At 34.6% G+C, this 26,952-nt stretch overlaps 1 protein-coding gene across 6 annotated transcripts in view; it reads right to left on the reverse strand.

Annotated features, from left to right (window-relative positions):
- The window catches only part of LOC141551315 (phospholipid-transporting ATPase ABCA3-like), a 230,654-nt gene that overhangs the window by 14,133 nt on the left and 189,569 nt on the right, over positions 1 to 26,952 (reverse strand). For all 6 annotated transcript variants that reach the window (XM_074282818.1, XM_074282817.1, XM_074282822.1 and 3 more), the window contains 3 exons: positions 19,380 to 19,508; positions 9,398 to 9,592; positions 6,646 to 6,833 (listed from right to left, as the gene is read on the reverse strand). In XM_074282818.1, coding sequence (XP_074138919.1) covers positions 6,646 to 6,833; positions 9,398 to 9,592; positions 19,380 to 19,508 — 512 coding nt within the window. The remainder of the gene's footprint in view (positions 1 to 6,645; positions 6,834 to 9,397; positions 9,593 to 19,379; positions 19,509 to 26,952) is intronic.

The raw sequence follows: 26,952 nt of genomic DNA on the forward strand, positions 1-26,952 counted from the left end.
TAGGATGATCTGTGAACTCAGATGAAAAAAAATTTTCATCCTTGTTTTTATTAACCTCTAAATGAAATTTAGTATTTTCTTGAATTATGAATGTACAGCACAAACTACTATAGTATTAACAGGATCTGTGACTTTATCACCAATAGAATTTCCCATTATATTACAGTTGTTACAGATATCTTAATATATGATTTATGCTCATCACTACTTCAAAAACTCTGTAAGATGGATCCCCTTTCAAAATCTGCTAGATTACATGTAACTGCAGTCTTCTTGTCTACATATACTCATGTAGTCAATTATTAGACACAAAGATAAAGTTAAGTGTTCTAGACATCTACGCAGCTTTCTAGTATTCCTATCTAAATTTCCTATTTATTGTGGATAAATATGTGGAAGAAGTTGAATTATTTTCATTGTTTGTTAAAATTTTGTAAAACTGGATTGTTCAAATGAGATTCAAATTCTTTCTAATGTGGTTAGGCCTTTATAAAACCATTGACTGCATATCTACTATGGTCTATGAGAGAGATTCTTTCTTTTGTTTGTTTTTCTCTTTGTACTCCTTTTTTTTTTGTAAAATGTGTTATGAAGGCATAAATATGCAGTATAGTTCAGAAGTGTTAGTATATCATTACTTTGCAAAAAAACATATATATTTTAAAAGCCTTTATAGAAGAAAGGTTTATCAATATCAGAAATGAGAACCTTTACTTTGAGGAAGGCACAGAAAAGTCACATAACTCTAGATAGTACATGATGCTTGAATTACTGTTATACCTGTGTGGCTACTTGAGGGTTAACAGACATTAAAAGTATTAGAAGTTCTAGATAAATTGTAACTTTATCTTACTTACTTACCATACATTTTTCTTGAATAACCTGCTTACCAGGTTGCCAAACAAATGAACCCCTGACTATTAAAGAGGTTTTAATAAAATCATATGCACTGGGAGTGGCTGAGCTGGTTTGTGGATTGGGACAGAGGAAAAAACGAGAGGCAGCAGGCCACTCAAGGATTGGCAGCTTCAGTGTTCCCCTTCATTCCCTAAATGAAACTCTAGAGATCTTTCAAGGTAGCCAGCTCCAGCTGGCTGTGTGCATGCTGGTGTCATTAAAGAAAAAGCCCTTTGTGTGCCCCTTTTGGAAACCACAAAGGCTGTGGATGGAAATAGTAAAACTTTTTTTTTCTTTTGTTCAAATACAAACTGGAAAGGAAAACTTCATATGCTTTACACAGATAGAGCCTTTGTCAATGCTTGATTTTGCTACTACAATAAAAAAGAAAACTACTCATGTTGTCATCACTCCTTTTTTCATACATATGAACTAGCAAAGGAGACCCTTTAAACAACCCTCAAAGTTTTGTCAAAAGCAATAAAAAATCATCAACTTTTTCAGAAGCAGACATCTAAAGCATTGCATTTAAGAAACATTTTTGTTGGGAAATGAGAGTAAAATCTGCTACATAGAAGTTCAATTGTTCAATTGACCAGACAGGTAACCCTGTAACAAAAACTATGGTTACCATAAAGAATGATCGCTATATGCAGTATGCAGAAATAAGTATAGAAATATTGGCATTACCTAATGTTATTCATTGGTTTCACAAAAATGATGTTGAGTAAGTCAGGAGGAAAACAAGTTATAGAGGAAGAAGTCTTTTTGGGGGAGGACAGGGAAAACAGAAATAATTTAAGGTAGGAGAAACTAAGGCTGTCTAGATAGATGGAGTTCATTTGAAGATGGAGTTTAGATGATGGGTTAAACTGAATAGATTTCATACAATTAATTTAAGGTGGCTAAAGTAGTATTGGGGACATTAGAATGAAATTCAGTTAGAAATGTTTTACTGATGTTACTGTAAAGCAACATTATGAAATGTATAACCATCATTCCAAAAGAAATAACATGACATGTATACATGAACTCTACCAATGTGAAAACCTAAATACAAAGAGTCAGGAGAGGTTACAGTATAAGTTTTAAATTGCAGTTGATATTTATTAGTATAAGTTATGTTTTTATTGTAAAGCTGATTTAATATGATTTAATATTTAATATTAATTAAATAATATTTAATTTATGGATAATAAAATATTTGGGGACATAGCTATTAAAAAGGACAACTCTGCTTCCTTCCAAATCATTATTTTATGCCCTTGTTAGAGAAGATCCTAATCTAAATGGATCACGTAGCTTGACAATTATACTATTCTGTAGAAATGAGATATCCCAGTATCCTTTGAGCATATTTCTCATATCTAGCCATACTTTTTACATTCTGTGACTCTGAACTCCTATAGACCATCATCCACACTTCATTCCATTTTCTCTACCACTCGGTAAGCTTATTCCCATTCCCTTTATTCCCTCCCACCCCAAAGTTTCATCCTAATTCCACTTAGCCCTTCTACTGTACCCTCTGGAATGCTTGTTCCATAGATAATAAACTTCCCTTCATCTTAAATTCATTTTTTTCTCTTACTCCTTCCATGCACTAGGTCTTACTGAAACCTAACTTTCCCTGATATTACAGACTCCCTAGCCCCCTTTTTTCCAGTACTGGCTGAACCTTCACTCATCCTTTTTGGTTCATTGGTCAGGGCAGGAGAGTGGGAATATTCCTTGATGCCCATTGACACTTACAGGTTTTCCCCTTCCTTCAATACTCAATAGTCTCTTCTCCTTTGAAGTTCATGCTAATCAGAGCTACCAATCAGTCAAAATTTGGTAGCTGTTGTTTACAGACATCCTTCCTTCCCCCTGGTTATTCTCCTTCCTTCTTCAATGAATTTGATATATGACATACAATTTTTCTAATTCCTACCCCTATACTAAGAGACTTCAGTAAACATTGATTCTCCCCCAAATATGCTAACCACCCTACTCACTTTCCATGAGCCACTCCTTCCTTCTATTTCAGTCATACACAAAGGTGGACACACCTTTGATCTAGAGTTGTACCAACTTCATGTTTAAGAATTCTGAAATATCCTTCTCTGACCATAATCTTTTGGCTTTTCACTTCTTCCTCTGCTTTCTCCTACATAATTCTATTCTTCATTTGCATTTTGACCTGCATTATGATCTGTTAGTCTTGATCCCTTGATGGTCCTCTATACTGTCCTCCTCTCTTGAATCCCCAATCCCCTTATCATATTGTTCCCAGGAAAGCTTCAGTCCTGGATCACTATAACCATTTATTACCTTTGTGCCTACATACACGTTGCTGAACAAAAGTGGAGAAAATCACACAACTGTTATGTGGCCCACTACAAATTTATGTCATATAACCTCAACTGGACCCTCCCTGCTACTAGGCAATCCTATTATAGTCCCTTATCAACTTACTTTTCCACTCTTTCCAACAGCTTTTCTCAATCTTTTCATCCCTCTTCAAACTTCCCATGGCTTCTCTTCCCCTTACTCTTTCAGCTGAGAACTATGCCTCATATTTTATGGAAAAAAATTGAGGCCATTCACTGCTAACTTCTCCTCTTATTCAATTGCCTTCTTCCACTTTCTCCTTCACACATTTCATATGATGAAGTAGCCTTTCCCCTTGATAAAGTCAACTCCTCTATCAAAATGATTCCATTCTTTCCTGTCTCTTCTATCAGATCATCTCCTCTATCATCCCCACTTTTTCACTCATCCTTCTCTATTTGCTAGTTTTTCTACTTCTTAAAACATGTCCATGTCTCCCCTATCCTGAAAAAACCCTTACTTAACCTTTCCATCTCCACTGACTACTGACCCATGCCTCTTTTGCTCTGTGCAGCTGAACTCCTCAAAAGGATCATCTACACACTTTATTTTTTCTCACTCTTTTCTTCATTCCTTGTAATGCAGCTTCTGCTCTTATCATTCCACAGACTGATCTCTCCAAAGTTACTGATTACTTAGTTGTCAAATCCAATGCTTTTTCTCAGTCTTCATTGTCCTTGAGCCTTCTGCAGCTTTGACATTGTTTATCATCCTCTCCTATTTGGTACTCTCTTCTGTACAGGTTTTTTAGAACAACCCTCTCTTCTGCTTTTCTTTCTAATCTGACTGCTCCTTCTGTCCTGCTGGATTCTCTAGCAAATCATGTTCTTTAAATACTGGGGTCTCTAAGAGGTCTATCCTAGAAAGCTCTTCTCCTCTGTCTGTACTACTTTACTTGGTGATGGCATCAGCTCTTAATAGTTCTCAAATCTACCTTTCCTGCTCAAGCTCTCTATTGACCTTCAATTTTGCATCTCCAGCTATCTTTCAGACATCTCAACATGGACATACGATAGACATTTTCAACTCAGTCTGTCCAAAACAGAATTCATTCTCACCACTCTGTACCTATGGATCTTCTATGTTACTGTAAAGGGCAATACCACACTCTTGGTTCCTCATGCTTACAACCTAGGAATCATCCCAGATTCCTCATAAATCTCTTATCACCCATATCCAAATTGTTGTTAAGACCAGTTGATTTTACCTTTGCAAGTCCTTTGACTGTATCCTCTTCTTACCATTCTATAAAACCCTGTCATCACTGCCTGTATTACTGCAATAGTCTATTAGGGGATCTGCTTGTCTTTAGTCTCTCCCCATTCCAATCTATAGAATGGAATTGAAGAGAATATGTTTGAAGCAGGGCATTACAGGGGTGTGCAAAGATATGGGAATAGAATGGAAGATTGATTTGGTATAACAACTTGTAGGCCACTTTAACTGAGATATGGAGTGCATGGAGGGGAGTGACATAAAAATATTATTAAGGCATTTGGGAACCTGGTTGTAGAGAGATTTTTAAAGTTCCAGGCATTTTATCCTAGAGATAATAGAGAACCACTGAAAATTTCTGGATAGGATAGTGACATGTCTTTGTCAATCTGCATATTACAAATATTAAAGTGGCATCTTCAGGGAAAACGAAATGGAGAAGCAAAAGACTGGAAGCTTCAAGAAGCACATTTAGGAGGCTCCTGAAATAATCCTGATGAAAGACGTAGAGATTTGGTGATATAAGAAATACTGTGGAGACAGAACCAACTTGACTTGGTAATTGATTGACATAAGATTTAGGTAGAGAAAAAATGATGCTGAAGATGTGAACCTGAATGAGAACAGAATCAAGAAGCTAAGAGAGAGGAGAATCTAATTGAAGACACTAATAGTTTCAAAAGCTACAGAGAAATCAACTAGACTATGGATTGAGAAAAAAGTCACTTGCTATATGAGTTAAGAGATTATTGATAACTTCAGTTGAGTGGTGAGTTTGGAAGCCAGATTACAAGAATTGAGAAATGAACAGAAGGTGAAGTAGTATAGATAATTAATTTAGATAACTTTTTTGAGTTTGGCTATGAAGGTGAGAAGAGCTACAGCAAAACAGCTGGAGGTGGGGGCTTTACAGCCTGGAAGGCTTTAAAGCTCAGGGAGTTTACAGTCTCATGAGGGAAACAACATATAAATATATACAAAACAAACTATATACAGAATACATAGGCAGGGGTAAGTAAAGATTTGTTGTTATTGTTGTTTTCTTTTTAAAAGAATGTAGAGACATGGAAATATTTGTGGGCAGCAAGAAAGGAATTTGCAGATAAAATGATACTGAAAATGAGAAAGACAAAGTAATACAAGTTTATGGAGGTAAAAGGAAGGAATGAAATCAAGAGAAAAATATAGAGGGAGTAGTCTAGTAAAAGAAAGATCATTTCTTCTTCATCCATTGAACAGAGGAGAGAATGAGGTATAATGTAGAGAAGTTTTGAGAAATGGAATAGGAAAACAGCAAATTATTAAAAAATGGCCTCCATTTTCCTGGGGCCTTCAGGTTTCTCATAAGACAAATCTTTTTGTATAGTCCCTTATCCTGGATATGATCAAAGGATCTGGCAGGATGAAACTGTCATAAGAGCAGGAATAACTATAATCCTGTTAAGATCTTATGAATTATTTGCTCAAGAGAATATTTACTAGATGCCATGGAGCTTTGACTATATACATATACACACATACATATTTATTAAAGCTTTTTATTTTTCAAAACATATGCATGGACAATTCTTCAACATTAGCCCTTGCAAAACCTTGTGTTCCAATTTCTCTCCTTTCCCCATGCCCTCCCCTAGATGGCAAGTAGTTCAATATATGTTAAATCCAATATATGCACACATATTTATACAATTATCATGCTGCGCAAGAAAAATCAAATCAAACAAAAAAAAAAGAGAAGCAAAATAAAATGCAAGCAAACAACAACAAAAAGAATGAAAATGCTATGTTGTGAACCACACTCAGTTCCTACATCCTGGATATAGATAGCTCTCTTCATCACTGAACTGGAACTGCCCCTGAATCATCTCATTTTTGAAGAGAGCCATTTCCATTAGAATTGATTATCATGTAGTCTTCTCCTGATTCTGCTCATTTCATTTAGCATCAGTTCCTGCAAGTCTCTCCAGGTCTCTGAAATCATACTGTTGGTCGTTTCTTACAGAACAATTTTATTCCATAACAATCATATACCATAATTTATTCAGCCATTCTCTAATTGATGGGCATCCATTCTAACAAGATTTTGATACCTGAATCATTTGTTCTTCAATCCCTAATTCTGAAAATAAGATGTTTTGTTAAAAGAAGAGGGCGTTGTACCTGTAGGTTTTGATGAGTTTGTCTGAGTGGGCCTCTAGAAGCAACCCCTGCAGCATATCCTTCACAAGGCTATTAATGTGACCCTCAGGGATGCCATGAAGTCGGGCATACATAACCAAAGTCTCACGTCCTGTCATGTAATCCAGTAAGGCATCAAATTGAGGGCAGTAACCAATTCGTTGTTGTACCTGAAATAACAGCAAAGACCCCAGGCAATGGATACAAACTTAATGGCTTCCCAAATAAGAAAACTTTATCCTGTTGTAAAGGGGTGGGTCCAGGAAAGGCATCCCAAAAGAGTTGTAAGGGATGTTATTCCCAAAAGTTAAATATGGTATCTGTTTTCCTCCTGGACCTGTTCCTTTACATGTGGTCTAAACTTCTAAAACTGACTAGACAAAAGACCTGGTATCCTTTTATGTTTATGTACTTGCCTAGAAACTTTATTCTATTTTGTTCTCTGTAAATTCTTTCTATTGCTGGGAGGGCTTTGGCTTCTCTGACATTGGGCTTTTTTTTGGAGTGAGTTAGGACCTCTCAATGCCTTTTTTTTTTGGGGGTGAGAAAGTTCTAGTTTGTTGTAAACAGTACACATAACTTAGATGGCAGTGACTATTTGGGAAAAGTATCCAGAAAATTATAAAATGTATAGAAAATGCAAGTATTAGTCTAGGAACTCTCTTCTCTCTCTCTCATGCAAGTATTAGTCTGGGAACTCTCGCCTCTCTCTCTCTCTCTCTCTCTCTCTCTCTCTCTCTCTCTCTCTCTCTCTCTCTCTCTCTCTCTCTCCTGAGGCAAAGTTAACCTTAGGGTTAAGTGATTTGCCCAGAGTCACATAGCTAGGATGTGTTAGGTGTCTTGAGATCATATTTGAACTCAGGTCTTCCTGACTCCAGGGCCGGTGCTCTATCCACTGCACCACTTAACTGCCCCTTAAGAGGGTCTCTTTGAATGGCCAACAGAATACCACTATCCTATTTCTCTGCCAGTTCCTTCTGGGAAGGTTTGGCCTATGCAGAATATGGAGACAAAGTTATTCTTGGGAAATGACATAAAAAGATGCTGAATAGTTCAGTGATATTGCCAACTTCATTATGCCCTTTCATAGTGGCTACTCATGTACCATCTTAAAGCTTCATGATCACAGATGAGAAAAGTAAAGTCCTAGTCATAAGGAAACTTGAGTCAGGGGACAAAGCAGATTTTCAGAAGCAGGGGAAATTTGTTCAGGAGCACAGAATAGTGATATGGGTAATGAATATTTCAAAAACCAGTCAATTGAATTAATAGGATCTGGATTTTTATTGGAGAGGATAGACTCATCTTTACCATTTTTTCCTTTCAAAAACACTTTTAAGAGAGATTCTGGGATCTGGAAGGATCTGACTTAATTATCCTGGGATCACAAGACTTAGAGCTAGAAATGACCTCAGGGGTAATCAAGTACAATAAAAAAAAAACCAAACAGATGAGCAAAAGTAGGCTTAGAGAGGTGAAAGGTAACATGGCACAATGGAAAGAATATTGAACTTTTAGACAATACCTTTGGCCTTTAATTTTCTCCTTTATAAAATGATAGATTTGCATTAGATAATTTCCAAGGTCATTTCCAACTCTCAACTTTTGATTTTATGACTTGCCCAAGTCACAAAAATAAGAAACAGAACTATGATTTGAATTCAAGTTTACAGATCTCAAAACCAATGTGTGGAAGCTATATTGATTTGATTATATAATGCACCGCTTTTGGTTCCAATTAAAATAATTCATCTAAATATGTTACTAGTCTATTGACAAGTCAATTATATTGTAATATCAGTAGGCATGCTTTGATAGTCTAGGAATTCACATGTACTAACTGATTTAGATATTATTATTAGGGATAAAACCTCAGCTAGACATCATCTTGGAGTAATAAAGTCTGTATTTGAATCAACAAGGACTTCACGTTTCATACTCAAGGACTAGCTTCTGTGACAGGTCACAGAATTGCAGATTGTCACATCTTGAAGAGACTTTAGAAATTATCTAGTACTATATTTATGGTATAGATCAGAAACCAGAGATTCATAAAGATTAACCGATTTTCCCCAAGGTGACTCCTTCTGTGTAGTTAGGAAGAGAATTTAGGTCTTTTGCCTTCTAGGATAGCATTCTACCTGAATTGGTATACCACCACTTTTCCTCATGGATCTGTAAGATCCCATTAACATAATGTTTCTGGGCAGTTCAGAGACAGACAACAGAACCAAGAAGACCTGGAGTAAGACTTGAGATACTTTTGACCAGAAGAAGTATTCTTTTGGATACTGAATGCTCACCTGGTAAAACAAAACAAAACAAAACAAAAATCAATAGTGATCTATTCAAACATCTTTACAAGTTAATAGAAGTAACCAGGTCTTCTGGGCTGCCAAATACCTGACCAAGAGGACGGAAAACTAATGAGGCTGGGTGAAGATTTGTGAGTCTGTAGTTCTGGAGATACCAGAGGGAGTTTTCTGCCATTCTTGAAGGAATGAAGAATGAATGGGGGCTAAGAGATTATTTCTCTATTCTAGTTTATTGAAAACATTCTCCACTTGAATTTTTAGAATGCTTATATTTCATGACCTTTTCTTAAGCCTATATTACTAGCTTACTATTTACCCTAATATATGTTGTCTAATGTCATTTGTCCTTCAGGATGATATCATTGCTTCTAGTACCCTCCTTTCATTATTCCCTTCTCAAAGTAGCCATAGCATCCTACCTTTTTAATGTGGGTAATGATGTTGTAGCCATCAATATAGGCGGTCCCAGAGGTGATTGTTTCATCCCCTGTCAGCATTTTGAAGGTCGTGGTTTTCCCTGCTCCATTGAAGCCAAGCAATCCAAAGCATTCCCCTTTCTGGACAGTTAAGGATATCCTATTTACAGCCAGGAGGGGCAGTCTTCTGCCATATACCTGAGATTTAGACAAAAGAAAATCCATATACTTGACAAAATACTGTTTAACTGGGAAAATCAAAGCCACAGTCCCTTAAGTTATTCTTATTCCCTTTTCCCAAAACAGCAGTATAATTGTTGTCTCCTTCTAGTTCAGAAAGCTTCTCCATAATATTAATACCTAGGGCCTCCTGTTGGCCAGGAACGCTTATCTGACATGAGTCAGGTCCTTTACAATTTATATCAAGAGTTCATAGCCTGGGGATTGTGCTTTTAAAAATATTGTGATAACTTTATTTCAATGTAATTGGTTTCCTTTGTAATCTTCCCTAACTCAAAAGGAATTCTACCAGTCCCCTTTATATCGCAAACACACAATACTGGTATACTTGAAAGAGTTCTAACTTTTAAAAAAAATTCATCACAGAACTTCATTACTTCTTGATATGTGCATAGTGGTCAGGCTACAAATCTGGATAGCCTACTATCCAGATTTTTTTGGGGGGAAGTAGTTTTATATGCAGCTTCATTTTTTTTCTCCCTCCTCTCTTTTTATTGAAGTTTTTTATTTTCAAAACATATGCAAGGATAAGTTCTCCCTGCAAATTTTTAGCTTGTGAAGACCATCTCTTCCTTACCCTCAGACTATTTTTATGAAAATCAGCCTTGGAATTAGTGCTTGACATCAAAACCCATGAATTTTGGGAGTACACCTATTACCAAAAGAAGGTAATCTCAAAATGCAAGAAAGGGTCTGTTTTTGCTTGTGTGTGAGGACAGAATGGGGCTAGACCAGGAGTAGAATCAGGCAGGTAAGCAGGGAGAGCACAGAAAACAGCTCATGCTGAGCAGACTAGAGTGGAGTGGGGATGGTTTTTGCAGGCTGAAAATTTGAGGGGAGAACTTTACCCCAGTGTCAGCTACTTTGCCCTGGCAGCAAGCCAGTGGATCAGCAGAGAATCTATAAACACAGGAGGTAAAGACTGACCCCAAAATGCTAGAGTCTCTCGGAACCTGGCCACCCACCTAGCACCGGGAGGGTCTCAGCGTGATCTCAGTGCAACTGCTAAATCCAGCACAGATGCTGAACACAGCCCAGACACTAATTTCAGCACAGCCATTGCTGTCCCACTGCTGCTTCATTGCTACTTTCTGTTGTTGTTGAGGAAGCTCAGTAACCCCACATTGCACCAAAAGCAGACTGCAGTTTTTTTTTTTTTTCTTCTCAAAATGAGTATAAAGGCAAAGTGGGCTCTAACTATAGATAGCTTCTATACTGAAAAAGAGCAGACTTCAAACCCTGAGGAAACCAAAAGTATATTTCTCCAGATGAAACCTCAAATGATATAACCTGGTCCCCATCACATAAGACTCTCATAGAAGAAATTAAAAAGGCTCTTACAAGAGAGCTAGAAGAAAAATGGGGAAAGGAAAGGGAAGCTTAGCAAGAGGGTCTGGATAAGACATGTAACTCATTAAAAGATAGAGTGGATAAAGAAATCAACTCCCTGAAAAACAGAATTAGTGAATTGGAAAAATAAAAAAAACTCTTTAAAAAATGAAATTGGTGAAATGGAAAAAAAATTCAATAAAACAAAACAACTCATTTAAAAACTCAATTGGACAATTACAAAGAGAAATAAAAAAGTAAATGAAGAAAACAATTCATTAAAAATCAGAATTGAACAAATGGAAATGAATAACTTGTGGAGACACCAAGAATCAATCAAGCAAAACAAAAGAAAAACAAACCCCCACCCCCCCAAAAAAAAAAGAAAAAAAAAAAAGAAAAAATGTTAAATACCTATTTGGGAAAACAATAGACCTGGAAAATAGATCTAGGAAAGATAATTTAAAGATTATTTGACTCCCTGAAAATCATGATTGAAAAAAAAGAGCCTAGACACTGTTTTTCAGCAAATCATCAAAGAGAACTGCCAGATATAATAGAAATAGAAGGTAAAATAGGCATTGAAAGAATTCAAGGATCACCTATGGAAAGAGATCTTAAAATCAAAATATCCAAGAAATATTGTGGCTAAATTCCAGAACTATCAGACCAAAGAAAAAATACTACAAGCAGCCAGAAAAAACAATAAGGATATAAAAGTGGATATCTTCAACATAGAGAAGGTCTAATCCAGCCAGAAAAAACAAAACAAAACAAAACAATTCAAATATAGAGGAGCCACAATAAGGAGGGGAAAAGTGAAAAGGCTAAATAAAAGAGAATACAGAAATAGTAAGGGAAAGGTTTAAGAAAAGGGGAGGAATTCTAAGGGGCAGAGGGAATACTAAAGATGGAGGGCTGCATGAGGCAAGTGGTGCTCACAAGTTTAATAGTGGGGAAGAGGGGAAGGGGGCAAGGAAAGAGAAAAGCATAATCTGGGGTTAACAAGATGGTAGGAAATACAGAATTAGTAATTTTAACCATAAATGTGAATGGGGTAGACTCCCCCATAAAATGGAGGTAGAAGCAAACTGAATTAAAAGCCAAAATCCTACAATATGTTGTTCACAGGAAACACACTTGAAGCAGGGCAATACATACAGAGGAAAGGTAAAAGGCTGGAGCAGAATCTACTATACTTTAGGTGAAGTAAAAAAAGCAAGGGTAGATCATCTTGATCTCAGATCAAGCAAAAGCAAAAATTGATCTAATTAAAAGAGATAAGGAAGGGTACTATATCTTGCTAAAGGGTAGCAAAGATAATGAAATAATATTAATACTAAAATATATATGCACCGAGTGGTATAGCATCTAAATTCCTAAAGGAGAAGTTAAGAGAGCTGCAAGAAGAAACAGACAGCAAAACTATAATAGTGGTAGATCTCAACCTTGTACTCTCAGAACTAGATAAATCAAACCACAAAATAAATAAGAAAGAAGTTAAAGAGGTAAATAGAACACTAGAAAAGTTAGGTATGAAAAATCTTTGGAGAAAACTAAATGGAGACAGAAAGGAGTACACTTTCTTCTCGACAGTTCATGGAACCTATACAAAAATTGACCATATATTAAGACATAAAGACCTCAAATTCAAATACAGAAAGGCAGAAATAGTAAATGCATCCTGTTCAGATCACAATGCAATAAAAATTGCACTCAATAAAAAGCCAGGGGAAAATAGACCAAAAAGTAATTGGAAACTAAATAATCTCATCCTTGCGAAGGTCTGGTCTAGCTCCTCTTGTCAGGATAAGCAAAAGTCCTTGCCCCACGTGTGGACGCCAATTGTAGCGAGCTGTCGTCTCCAGAAGCTGCTGGATCGCTCTCTGGGAAGAGATCTGCTGTGTCTACTCAAATCTCTCCAACAGATTCTTCTTCCTGTAACGAACCGTTGTCTCCAGGCAGTTGCTGTTAACTCTTGTCCAAAGAAGTGACTTCCCTTCCTGCAGAGAGCTCCGTCAAGCCTGATGCAATTCAGAGTCTTCCTCTTGAATCCTGGCTCTGAATCTCCTCCAACTCTTATCCTTCTTCAGGCCGATCTGCTCTCTGTGCCCAGTGCTGTCTCTTTTTATCCTCCCAGAGAATGGGCGTGGGATAATGCAAGGGCTTCTGGGAAGAACCACCCCAGCCAATGAGCTTGCCCCCTCTATCAAGTCAACCTGAGTTCTCACCTTGTAATTGTCCAGAAAACCTGAATTCTCACCTTGTCACCATCCAGACAACCCCAGTCCTCACCCAGCAATCCCAACACATCCTAAAAATGGATGGGTGAAACAGCAAATCATAGACACAATTAATAATTTCACCCAAGAAAATGACAATAATGAGACGTCATACCAAAATGCGTGGGATGCAACCAAAGCCATAATAAGGGGAAATTTTATATCTTTAGAGGCTTACTTGAATAAAATAGAGAAAAAGAAAATCAATGAATTAGGCTTGCAACTAAAAGAAGCTAAAAAAAGAGCAAATTTAAAACCCCCAATCAAACACTAAACTTGAAACTTAAAAATAAAAGGAGAGATTAATAAAATTGAAAGTAAAAAAATATTGAATTAATAAATAAAACTAAGAGTTGGTTCTATGAAAAAACCAACAAAATAGATAAACTCTTGGTAAATTTGATTAGAAAAAGAAAAGAGGAAAATCAAATTGTTAGTCTTAAAAATGAAAAGAGAGAACTTGCCACTAATGATGAGGAAATTAGAGCAATAATTAGGAGTTACTTTAACCAACTTTATGCCAATAAATTTGAAAACTTAAATGAAATGGATGAATACTTTTAAAAATATAGATTTCCCAGATTAATAGAGGAAGAAGTAAATTGGCTAAATAATCTCATTTTGGAAAAAAGAAATAGAAAGCTATTAATCAACTCCCTAAGAAAAAATCCCCAGGACCAGATGGATTTACATGTGAATTCTACCAAACATTAACTTCAGAACAATTAACTTCAAAGGATATGAACAGACAATTTTCAGATGATGAAATTGAAACTATTTCCACTCATATAAAAGAGTGTTCCAAATCACTATTGATCAGAGAAATGCAAATTAAAACAACTCTGAGATACCACTACACACCTGTCAGATTGGCTAAGATGACAGGAACAAATAATGATGAATGTTGGAGGGGCTGTGGGAAAACTGGGACACTGATGCATTCTTGGTGGAGTTGTGAAAGAATCCAACCATTCTGGAGAGCAATCTGGAATTATGCCCAAAAAGTTATCAAACTGTGCCTACCCTTTGATCCAGCAGTGCTACTATTGGACTTATATCCCAAGGAAATACTAAAGAAGGGAAAGGGACCTGTATGTGCCAAAATGTTTGTGGGAGCTCTTTTTGTAGGGCTAGAAACTGGACGATGAATGGATGTCCATCAATTGGAGAATGGTTGGGTAAATTATGGTATATGAATGTTATGGAATATTATTGTTCTATAAGAAATGACCAACAGGATGAATACAGAGAGGCTTGGAGAGACTTACATGAACTGATGCTGAGTGAAATGAGCAGAACTAGGAGATCACTATACACTTCAACAACAATACTGTATGAGGATGTATTCTGATGGAAGTGGATATCTTCAACATAGAGAAGATCTAATCCAGTTCCAATTGATCAATGATGGACAGAATCAGCTACACCCAGAGAAGAAACACTGGGAAATGAGTGTAAATTGTTTGCATTTTTTGTTTTTCTTCCCAGGTTATTTTTACCTTTCGAATACAATTCTTCCTTTGCAACAACAACAACAAAAACAACAAAATTTGGTTCTGTACATATACATTGTATGTAGGATATACTATAACATATTTAATATGTATGGGAATGCCTGCCATTTAGGGGAGGGAGTGGAGGGAAGGAGGGGAAAATTTGGAACAGAAGGGAGTACAAGGGATAATGTTGTAAAAAATTACCTATGCATATGTACTGTCAGAAATGTTATAATTATGAAATTAATAAAAAATAAAAAAAATAAAGAACAATTAACTCCAGTGCTATATAAACTATTTGAAAAAATAAGGATTGAAGGAGTCCTACAAAATTCCTTTTAAAATGACACAGACATGGTACTGATATCTAAACTAGGTAGGACAAAAACAGAGAAAGAAAATTAAGGACCAATCTCCCTAATGAACATTGATGCAAAAATCTTAAATAAAATATTAGCAAAAAGATTACAGAAAATCATCTCCAGGATAATGCACCATGACCAAGTAGGATTTAAACCAGGAATGCAGGGCTGGTTCAATATCAGGGAAACTATTAGCATAATTGACTATATCAACAACCAAATTAACAAAAACCATATGATCATCTCAATAGATGCAAAAAATGCATTTGATAAAATCCAACACCCATTCCTATTAAAAAAATGAGCAAATATAGGAATAAATGGACTTTTCCTTAAAATAATCAGTAGCATCTATTTAAAACCATCAGTAAGCATCATATGTAATGGTAATGAACTGGAATCATTCCCAATAATATCAGGAGCGAAACAAGGTTGCCCACTATCACCATTACTATTCAATATTGTATTAGAAATGCTAGCTTTGGCAATAAGAGATGAAAAAGAGATTTAAGGAATTAGAGTAGTAATGAAGAAACCAAATTATTACTTTTTGCAGATGATATGATGGTATACTTAGAGAATCCCAAAGATTCTACTAAAAGCTATTAGAAATAATCCACAACTTTAGCAAAGTTGCAGGATACAAAATAAATTCACATAAATCCTTAGTATTTTTACACATCACTAATAAACCTAACAGCAAGAGATACAAAGAGAAATTCCATTTAAAATAATTGTCGATAGAATAAAATATTTGGGAATCTATCTCCCAAAGGAAAGTCAGGAACTATATGAGCAAAACTACAAAACACTTTCCACACAAATAAAGTCAGACCTAAACAATTGGAAAAATATTAAGTGCTCTTGGATAGGCTGAGTGAATATAATAAAGATGACAATAGTACCTACACTAATCTATTTATTTAGTACTATACCAACCAGACTCCCAAGAAACTATTTTAATGACCTAGAAAAAATTACAACAAAATTCATGTGAAAGAACAAAAGGTCAAGAATTTCAAGGAAGTAATGAAAAAAATCAAATGAAGGTGGCCTAGATGTACCTCATCTAAAATTACATTACAAAGCAGCAGTCACCAAAACCAGTTAAGAAATAGACTAATTGATCAGTGGAATAGGTTAGGTTCAAAGGACAAAATAATTAATAACTTTAATAATCTAGTGTTTGACAAACCCAAAGACAAAAAACTGTTGGGAAAATTGGAAATTAGTATGGCAGAAACTGGGCATGAACCCACACTTAACACCATACATCAAGATAAGATCAAAATGGGTTGATGATGTAGGCATAAAGAATGAGATTACCTCTCAGATCTGTGGAGGAGGAATGAATTTGTGACCAAAGAAAAACTAGAGATCATTATTGATCACAAAATAGAAAATTTTGATTATAAGAAGTTAAAAAGCTTTTGTACAAACACAACTAATGTAGACAGGATTAGAAGGGAAGCCATAAACTGGGAAAACAGTTTTACAGTTAAAGGATTTGATAAGGGCCTCATTTCCAAAATATATAGAGAATTGACTCTAATTTATAAGAAATCAAGCCATTCTCCAATTGATAAATGGTCAAAGGATATGAATTTTTAGATGATGAAATTGAAACTATTTTTATGCATATGAAAAGGTGTTCCAAATTATTATTGATCAGAGAAATGCAAATTAAGACAACTCTGAGATACCACTACACACCTGTCAGATTGGCGAAGATGACAGGAAAAAATAATGATTAATGTTGGAGGGGATGTGGGAAAACTGGGTCACTGATGCATTGTTAGTAGAATTGTGAATGGATCCAACCATTCTGGAGAGCAATTTGGAACTATGTTCAAAAGTTGTGCATACCCTTTGATCCAGCAGTGTTACTACTAGGCTTATATCCCAAAGAGATATTAAAGAAGGGAAAGGGACCTGTATGTGCCAAAATGTTTGTGGCAGCCCTCTTTGTAATGACTAGAAACTGGAAATTGAATGGATGTTCATCAATTGGAGAATGGCTGAATAAATTGTGGTATATGAATGTTATGGAATATTATTGTTCTATAAGAAATGACCAGCAGGAGGATTTCAGAAAGGCCTGGAGACACTTACATAAACTGATGCTGAGCAAAATGAGCAGAACTAGGAGATCATTATATACTTCAACAACAATACTATATGATGATCAATTCTGATGGAAATGGCTATCTTTGGCAATAAGAGGATCCAAATCAGTTCCAATTGATCAGTGATGAAAAGGACCAGCTACAGTCAGCAAAAGAACACTGGGAAATGAGAAATGAATGTGGACCACAACATAACATTTGCATTTCTGTTGTTTGCTTGCATTTTTGTTTTTCTTCCCAGGTTATTTTTACCTTCTTTCTAAATCCATTTTTTCTTGTGCAACAAGATAACTGTATAAATATGTATACATATATTGCATTTACATATACTTTAACCTATTTAACATGAATGGGACTGCCTGCCAACTAGGCGAGGGGGTGAAGGAAAGGGAAGTGGGAAGGAGTAGGAAGGAGGGAGTGGAGGGAAGGAGGGGAAAAGTTGGAACAGAAGTGTTTGCAAAGGTCAATGTTGAGAAAACTACCCATGCTTATGTTTTTTCAATAAAAATCTGTAATTAATAATAATAATAATAATAATTTCTTTGGGATATAAGCTCAGTAGAAACACTGCTGGATAACCCTTTGGGAATAGTTCCAAATTGTTCTTCTGAACAGTTGGATCTGATAACAACTTCATCAACAAATGTATCAGTGTCCCAGTTTTCCCACATCCCTTATAACCTTTGTCATATTTTTCTTTCATTTTAGCCAATCTGAGAGGTGTGTAGTGGTTATCTCAGAGTTGTTTTAATTTGCATTTCTCTGATCAACAGTGATTTAGAAACCTTTCCATATGACTAAAAATGGTATCAATTTCTTCATCTGAAAATTATCTGTTCATATCCTTTGACCATTTATCAATTGGAGAATGGCTTGAATTCTTATAAATTTGAGTCAATTATATATTTTAGAAATGAGGTCTTTATCTGAACACTTAAATGTAAAAATGTGTTCCCAATTTATTGCTTTCCTTCTAATCTTGTTTGTATTAATTTTGTTTTTCTTTGGTCATGAATTCCTTCCTTCTTCACAGATCTGAGAGGTAAACTATCCTTTGTTCTCCTAATTTGCTTATAATATCACTCTTTATGTCTAAATCATGAACCCATTTTAATGTTATTTTGGTATGTAGTGTTAGGTGTGAATCAATGCCTAGTTTCTGCTGTACTAGTTTCCAATTTTCCCAGCAGTTCTTGTCAAATAGTGAGTTCTTATACCAAAAGCTAGGGTCTTTGGGTTTGTTAAACACTAGTTTGCTACAGTCATTGACTATTTTGTCCTTTGAATCTAACTTATTCCACTGATCAACTAATCTATTTTTAAGCCAGTACCAAATGGTTTTGATGGCTGCTGCTTTATAATATTGTTTTAGCTTGGGCACAGCAGTTTCATTTCTTTAGGTCTAATAAAGATGGGAATCCTGATGTAGATAGTCAAGTAGATATGTCTGTCTTCTTGTGCCCTTCTTCAGTGACTATGTTCATGTGCTTTGTATATTATTCAATAAAACTTTGTAGTTATGTTAACTTATTGTGAGCCTTTGCCATTGTTTCTTGAAATCTACAATCTGATCTAGTATAATCTCTTTTTTTCCTAAATGTTATCACTTATCGTTTCTGATTGGAGTGTTTCTTCTGTCTAGTTCCCCCATGTCTTTTAAATACTTGTGATGTTCACTGGCGGGCAAACAGAAGTTAACCTAATATCTTTTAGATCCCCTCTTGACTCTCTTAAAAATTAATCTTTCTGTTTTTGCCTTCTAAGCCTGAAATCTTCTATTCATTTTTCATTGCTGGGAATAGTAACATCAAGTTCTGCTTTTGTCTTCACTTCAACAATAAATACCCCATCCTAGGCTCATCTAATTTGTCTCTTGCATGTAGATGCTGTGGCTTATTAAAGACCTTATTAAAGTTATTATTAAAGACATTAAAAACTGGTCTGTTAATCCCCAAAGAATTCAAAAAACATTCATCTATGACTAAGAAGAAACTCCTGGCTTTTTTCATAGAATCTTTGTTTCACAAAGGAAATTTATCTTAGGTCATCACTCCATAAATCCCAGAGATCAAGCAATGTATTAATTCAATCAGTACATATATTCAATAGTTCTCTGTTGAAGAAGGAAACTGTCTTTCATCTGACTTTACCTTTGTGAGTTCTTTAATAACCAGTGGAGTATTCTGCAAAAGCTCTGAAAAGGATTCCTCAATTTTCTTTCTTTCTTGTTCTACTTCTTCATCTATGGAAAGGTCTGATTCTTTGCTATGCACTTGTGCCTATATGGATAAGGGATAAGATCACAGATATAAATACCTTTCAGAAATCTGGTCCTACTTGATTGGAAGAGATGGATTTGAAATTTGGGAAAACAAGGATTAAAGGGGCAACAGAAATGATTTGGAATCTCAGAGATACTAAATAGGCACAGGGACAGATCTTGGTGAGATGCCCTATGCTAAATTACTGCTCTCACATGCATCCTTTCTTTCTCTGTCTGAGGACATTGAAAAATGAGGCTCACACAAACAGGATCAGGAAATCCTAGAAACAAATTCCATGTAGAATCCTATACGCAGTGAGAACCTGTTAGAAAAGGTACAGAATGCATTATATCAAAAGCTCAAAGTATCAAATTTTAGAACAAGTAGTTTTAACTGTTCCTTGGACATTTAGAAAAATGACTTCTTTCCTGCTTGGCCATATCTGAGTTCTACTTAGTTCTATTTAGTTCATTTGACTTTTATAAAAACAATAATTATATTGTGACTAGTCAACAGATACTCCCTTATGAATGGAGTATGGGAAGTATGCTCAGATGAAGGAGTTTGCTGATTAAAGGAGTCAATACATCTGCAACTCTCTTTTTATCATTGGAGTAATAGAGTTGGAAGAAATTTTAAAGGTCATATAGTTTAATTTGCTCTTCCATGAAACTTGTCCCAATTTTGGACAGCTGACTTGGAAAATTATTCTTGACTTGTAGCAATATCTCCTTATGAATTTCACCTAGTTTTTGCCCATTGGAGTCATACATCAAACTTTAAGGAGAAGCAATGGACTCTGGCCCTCTATCCACTGGTACAGTTCTTATGGAACTTAGTGTATATTGAATAATTTAATTTTTAAAATAATTTTTAAAAAAACATACCTTATCAATAATTGCTCATTGGGATTGGGAAAATAAATCTAAACAGGCCTGAGAGAAGTTTAAAATTTATAGGTTGTTCTGATATTCATTTTTCATACATGAAAATCAGAATTATAATGAAATAAGCTTTATCTGAAGGCTTGTACACTTGCTCCTTCCAATCCATAAGTTTCACAGTTTTTTTTTCTTTTGGCGTCTTTTAAAACAATCAATAAGCATTTATTAAGTGCTTATTATGGATCAGTCATTGATAAGCACTGCTAAGCACTGCGATACAAAAATAAATCTGAACTGTTGTTCCTGCTCTCAAGGATCTCATATTTTTTCTTTCTTTTCTTTTTTTTTAACTTTACAATTATTATTTTCACTTGATTCTTTTTTTATTATAGTTTTTATTTACCAGATATATGCATGGGTAATTTTACAGCATCGACAATTGCCAAACCTTTTGTTTTAATTTTTCTTCTCCTTTCCCCCGCCCCAAGATGGCAGGTTGACCAATACATGTTAAATATGTTAAAGTATAAATTAAATACAATATATGTATACATGTCCAAACAGTTGTTTTGCTGTACAAAAAGAATAGTGTACAATTAGCCTGTGAAGGAAATAAAAAATTCAGGCAGACAAAAATAGAGGGATTGGGAATTCTATGTAGTGGTTCATAGTCGTTTCCCAGAGTTCTTTCACTGGGCATAACTGGTTCAGTTTATTACTGCTCTACTGGAACTGAATTGATACATCTCATTGTTGGAGAGGGCCACATCCATCAGAATTGATCATCATATAGTATTGTTGTTGAAGTATATAATGATCTCCTGGTCCTACTCATTTCACTCAGCATCAGTTCATGTAAGTCTCTCCAGGCCTTTCTGAAATCATTCTGTTGGTTATTTCTTACAGAATAATAATATTCCAAAATATTCATATACCCAAATTTATTCAGCCATTCTCTGTTTGATGAGCATCCACTCAGTTTCCAGTTTCTGGCCACCACAAAGAGGGCTGCCACAAACATTTTTGTCCATACAGATCCCTTTCCCTTCTTCAAGATCTCTTTAGGATATAAACCCAGTACTAACACTGCTGGGTCAAAAGGTATGCACAGTTTGATAACTTTTTGAGCGTAGTTCCAAATTGCTCTCCAGAATGGCTGAATGTATTCACAATTCCACCAACAACGTTATCAGTGTCCCTATTTTCCCACATCTCCTCCAACATTGTGCATTATCTTTGCCTGTCATTCTAGCTAATCTGATAGGTGTGTAGTGGTATCTCAGAGTTGTCTTAATTTGCATTTCTTTGATTAATAATGACTTGGAGCATCTTTTTATATGGCTAGAATAGTTTCAATTTCTTCATCCAAGAATTGTCTGTTCATATCCTTTGACCATTTATCAATTGGAGATTGGCTTGATTTCTTATAAATTAGAGTCAATTCTCTATATATTTTGGAGATGAGGCTTTTATCGGAACTTTTGATTGTAAAAATGTTTTCCCAGTTTATTGTTTCCCTTCTAATCTTATCTGCATTAGTTTTGTTTGTACAAAAACTTTTCAATTTGAAGTAATCAAAGTTTTCTATTTTGTGATCAATAATGATCTCTAGTTCTTCTTCGGACATAAATTCATTCCTCTTCCACATGTGTGAGAGGTAAACTAAAGGATCTTATATTCTACTTGGGGAGACAATATAAACATATCTAAATATGTATATATAAGATATAGACTTGGAAGTCCAGTCCAAGCAGCCAATCAGAAAAGGCCTCCTGAACAAGATAGTATGTTACCTGAGTCTTTTTTTGGGGTGTGTTTCCAAATGAGATTTAAAAAAAAAATTAAATTTTGGGGACAGTTAAATGGCACAGTAGATAGAGCACTGGCCCTGGAGTTGAGGCCTGAATTCAAATTCTTACTAGCTATGTGACATTGGGCAAGTCAATTAACCCTGATTGTCTCCAAAATAAAAAAATGGTTATTAATTAAAAAAAATCACCCTAATTTTTCCCAGTATTCTTCCCTTCCTGTACCTATAAGAAGCAATATTTTTTTAAAAGAGGAAAAATTCAGCATAACTGTCAAAAAATTTGCAACACATCACATTCATAGACATCACATCTTAGCAAAAGATGTGAGTGGGAATGTCATTTTTTCTTTCAAGTTATTGCTTCTGTTTTTTACAAGATTCACTTTTTATTTTCTTTCTTTTGGGGAGTGGTGGTGGTTTTTCTTTCTCTTATTATCACTTTAGTGATATTATCTTTTATCTATTATCTTTTTATCTAGTTATTTCCCTTTAATTTTATTAAAGGGAGTTTAAAATTAATTTAAAAAATTTTATGTGCCTTTTATTAGAAAGGATTTCTTTCTCTTATTTCATTACTTAATCTGTCTAGTCTAAACTTTTATTGTTTGGTTCATGGATCTTATATTTAAATTCTTTATTCTCTATTTCTCATGGAATTAAAACTTTTGTAGTATCTATTTTGAGTCTTTCTCCTAGTTTATTGTCTTGTAAAGCTTTCAGAGAGCAGCTAGGCGGGACAGTGGATAGAATACAAGGCCTAGAGTCAGGAAGATCTCTTTCTGAATCCAAATCTGACCTCAGATACTGTTCGACCCTGGACAACTCAATTAACCCTGGGTTTCTCATCTGTAAAATGAGCTAGAGAAGGAAATGGCAAAACCACTCCTGTATCTTTGCCAATAAAATCCCTAAAAGGTGGTCAGAGAATCAAGACATGACTGAAACAACTGAACAAGAACTTGCTAATTGCTCTTCCCATCTCTCCTTTTTGTGTGTCTTACTCTTAGAAAAAAGTGATAAAGATGATGTTGAGGCATGGTAAGATTCTATGTCTCCAATTGTATATTTCAGTATTGATCTTTGCTCTCTCCTTGATCATTCTTCCCCATCCCTCATTTTTTCCCCACCCCCACCCTCACAACTTGCCTCAAAATCTCTTCCCTGGGTCCATGCCCTCCTACTCCTCTAGGTGTTCTTCTCTCTGGATACTCTTCTACTTTCCTTTCCCCCAAGAACTAATTCCCCTTTACTTCAGGCAGGATGAATTGTCTCTTTAAGCAAAAAAAAAAATCTCTTCAGATAAAACATTGTAAGGTCTCTATCTCTCTTTATAGAATATATTTTCCATTATCTGAACAGTTATATATGGATTATATCTTGAGCTCCCTTGCTCTTAGAAACATGTAATTTCATTCTTCCTGGCATTTTATGGTGGATGCCAAATCCTCTTGTGTTATTCAAATTTCCTTTCTTTGATATTTGAAGGTCTTTCTTTTTGTTGCTTGGAAGAAATCTATGGATTCTTTCCATTGTCAATTTATTTTCTGTGTGCAAAAGTTCTAGGCAGTATTCTTGCATTATTATTATGAAGTTTAGGGGTTTTTTCCCCTTTGTAATAGTCTTCTAAAATCCTTAAGTAGTCTCTATATAGCTTATCTTGGAGGCTTAGCTTTTTTTTTTTTTTAATGTTACTGTTTTTTGCTTTTTCTAGTTTGTCCTTGACTTACATCTATTTGTATTTCTAATCATTTATTTATCCTCCTTGTTTCTCTGATGAGGTTTGTCACCATGGATTCAAGTTTTGTGTATTCTGCCTATTTTTTTCTCCTATGGAAGCTTAAAGCCTGCTCTCACAATTCCTATTTCTCTTTTAAACCATTCAGAAACATCACGTTGGGGTTCCATGTTCTCTTCCAAGTCCACAGGGTCTTCTTCCTCATCAAATGTTGAATCAGGTTCCTTTATTTTGCTGTATTTATTGTGAATCCCTTTTTCTAGCTGAGGAGGGCTTATTTTCTTTAATGTTAATGTCTTTCTTGATGGTTTATCAGTTTCTACTTCAGATCTTTTGAGATTTCTTCTTTCTATAGTCTGTGACTTCAATCTTTCCCTCCTATTTTCTCCCATTGCTCATTGATTCCCTCCCCTCTGATGGGGTTTTCCAGTGTGCTGGACCTTAAAAACAAATCAGTCTTTTTCCTGGCTGAAGAACTCATTGTTCAGCAGTCTAAATCTCTACTTCAAGTGACTTCTGGAGGCCTGTCTTGTTTTTTCATTCTTTTACTCAGACCAGGTTCTATTAGAGCACAAAATGTTGTTATGGGGCTATTGTATAAATCTGAGAAAATTTCCGCTCCTTAGAATTTAGTTCTCAATGGTATCATGAGAGTGGAATGGGTGTCAGACTATGGATTTGAACTTTGTGTCAGTCTGTAGGTTGGCTTGTGCAGCATTATGAAGGAGAGTGTGTTTTTTTAAAGGCTACAGAATAGTGGCTTTTTTTTACTGTTAGTAAAAGGTTTTGCCTTGTTTGCAGAAAATGCTCTGTGGGGCATGATTTTCATTTTTGGAGGTTTGAGAAATTATGAGGCTTAGAAAAAAGTAAAATATCTAATCTTTCATCTTGTTGGTCAAATGATCCAGAAATCCAATTAATTTTTTTTGAATTGCAATCTCATTGTTAATTTGATTTTGTAACAATTTCACTTTCTAAAATTGCTACATTATTGAACCACATTAAAGTAAACCACATTAGTGATATAGCTTTAAAGTTAAATAATATTCAAAGTTATAATTTTAGTTTTTTTATAATTAGAAACATCTTAGGGTACTACAAAACAAAGTACAGTATTATAATTTCTACCCCAGATGCAATACAATTGAAATTATCATATGGCAGTGATTTTTGGACTTTACATAATGATATTCACCCTGTTCTTTGTTATAAAAAATTGTGGTAAATCTTCTCCAGACTTAAAAAACCCCATCTATACAAATAATTTTCTTAGTTTGTTCTATTCAAATAAAAATTTATACAATTTTTATAAGAAAACAAATCTTAATCATGTAACTAAAATAACATATGATATTTATTTCTAATAATGCATTCAATTTTTATATTTATATTTTTATACTTATTACACAAAAATAACAATAATAAACATAAATGTTATGGGTGAGTTATTTTTCATAATTTCTTAAAATGTTTATGTTATTGGTAATATTATTATTTTTAATTCCTTTTTTGGTTCAGTGATATATTTTTTCAAACATGATAATTTTTTTTTATCATAACTTTCTAACAACTACAACAAAAAACCCATATTTTATACAAATAAGATGTTATAAATAGTAAATTTGTATTAGTTTATTTGATAAAACTTGAGAACTTTTTAATCACTCCTAGTGAAAATAAAACTTTCACTTGTTTCAAAACACTTATTTCAAAGAATTATCATAGGGCAAGTCTATTTATTGTTCTTGAGATGGATTAAGGGCAAATGTATAAAATTTGTATGTGCCAAATAGATTTTTATTCATGTTTAGTTGAAATAAAATCAGAATTACTTCTGAAGTTTGGTCAAGTTATTAGTAAATTAATTTCTACTTTCTTTTTTTGTGGGAAAATATTTTTTGAAATTTGGAGACAAAATATTATTTGGTAAATTTCTTATAAGTAGTTTTAATTTTTTTTTGGTAAGTGAAGTTATTTATCTTTCTAGATCACAGCATGAATTTAAGGCACTGATTAATGAAAAATTATTCTGCTTCTCAAAAATATGCAGAAAGCACTTAAGTTTCGGGAGTTTCTGTCATATAATGAACTTTGCTTATCACTAAGAAAAGATAGCATCTTTTTCTTTTAAACCAAATATCCTTCAAAATATTCTCACATAAGAAAGCCAGGATGTTTTTCAAAAATATTCAAATACCACATGCCCTTTGCCAACATGTCATCACACATTTGCAAAGAGTCTTTTAACGGAGTTTTAAAAGTAAAGTTGACTAGTTTTATAACAACTTGAAAAATCCTATGTAGTTCCTCATTCATTTCTCAATACAAGTGAAGTCATGAAACATGCATTGTGTGCAAATCACATGAAGGACCATATTTCTAACTAGTGTTTGTCTGTATTGTCTTCACCTTAATTTACTTATGTCAGTACAGAGTCCAATACAATTCTTCCATATCATATCATTTTCATTAAAACTGCTCCCCATAAATTACATTGGAAATTCTTGCTAGCACTGTCATTAATAGGTCTGCAAACAAAGTTTCCCCTAACATCATCTTTAACATATACTGCAATCAAACAAACATCTTTAAATTTGTTCATTGACAATGCAAAGCTAAAAGATATTAATTTTTCAATTAATTGATTACAAAGTTGCTGAGATATATAATATAGTATTTTAGCTTCCCATATTTGCAAATAGAACTATTTTAAGGTGATTGTCATGTGATTTCCCAATCACTGTTTCGGCCATATATCAATAGTTCTATAGATAACATCATATAAGGCTTATTACACTAAGCAATTCTGTAAACAATTTTATATAAGGTAAGTAGATCTTCTGAAAAATTTGGTGTAGTTTACTTGTTTTGTTGTTTATTCATTTTAGTTGAATCTGACTTTTTGTGATCCCATTTGAAGTTTTCTTGGCAAAAATATTGGAGAGATTTGCCATTTTCTTCTCTAGCTCATTTTACAGATGAGGAAGTGAGGTAAATAGACTTGCTCAGGGTCACACAATCTCCCTCTGA

This window comes from Sminthopsis crassicaudata, chromosome 1 (genome assembly GCF_048593235.1).
Source record: "Sminthopsis crassicaudata isolate SCR6 chromosome 1, ASM4859323v1, whole genome shotgun sequence".
Lineage (NCBI taxonomy): Eukaryota > Metazoa > Chordata > Mammalia > Dasyuromorphia > Dasyuridae > Sminthopsis > Sminthopsis crassicaudata.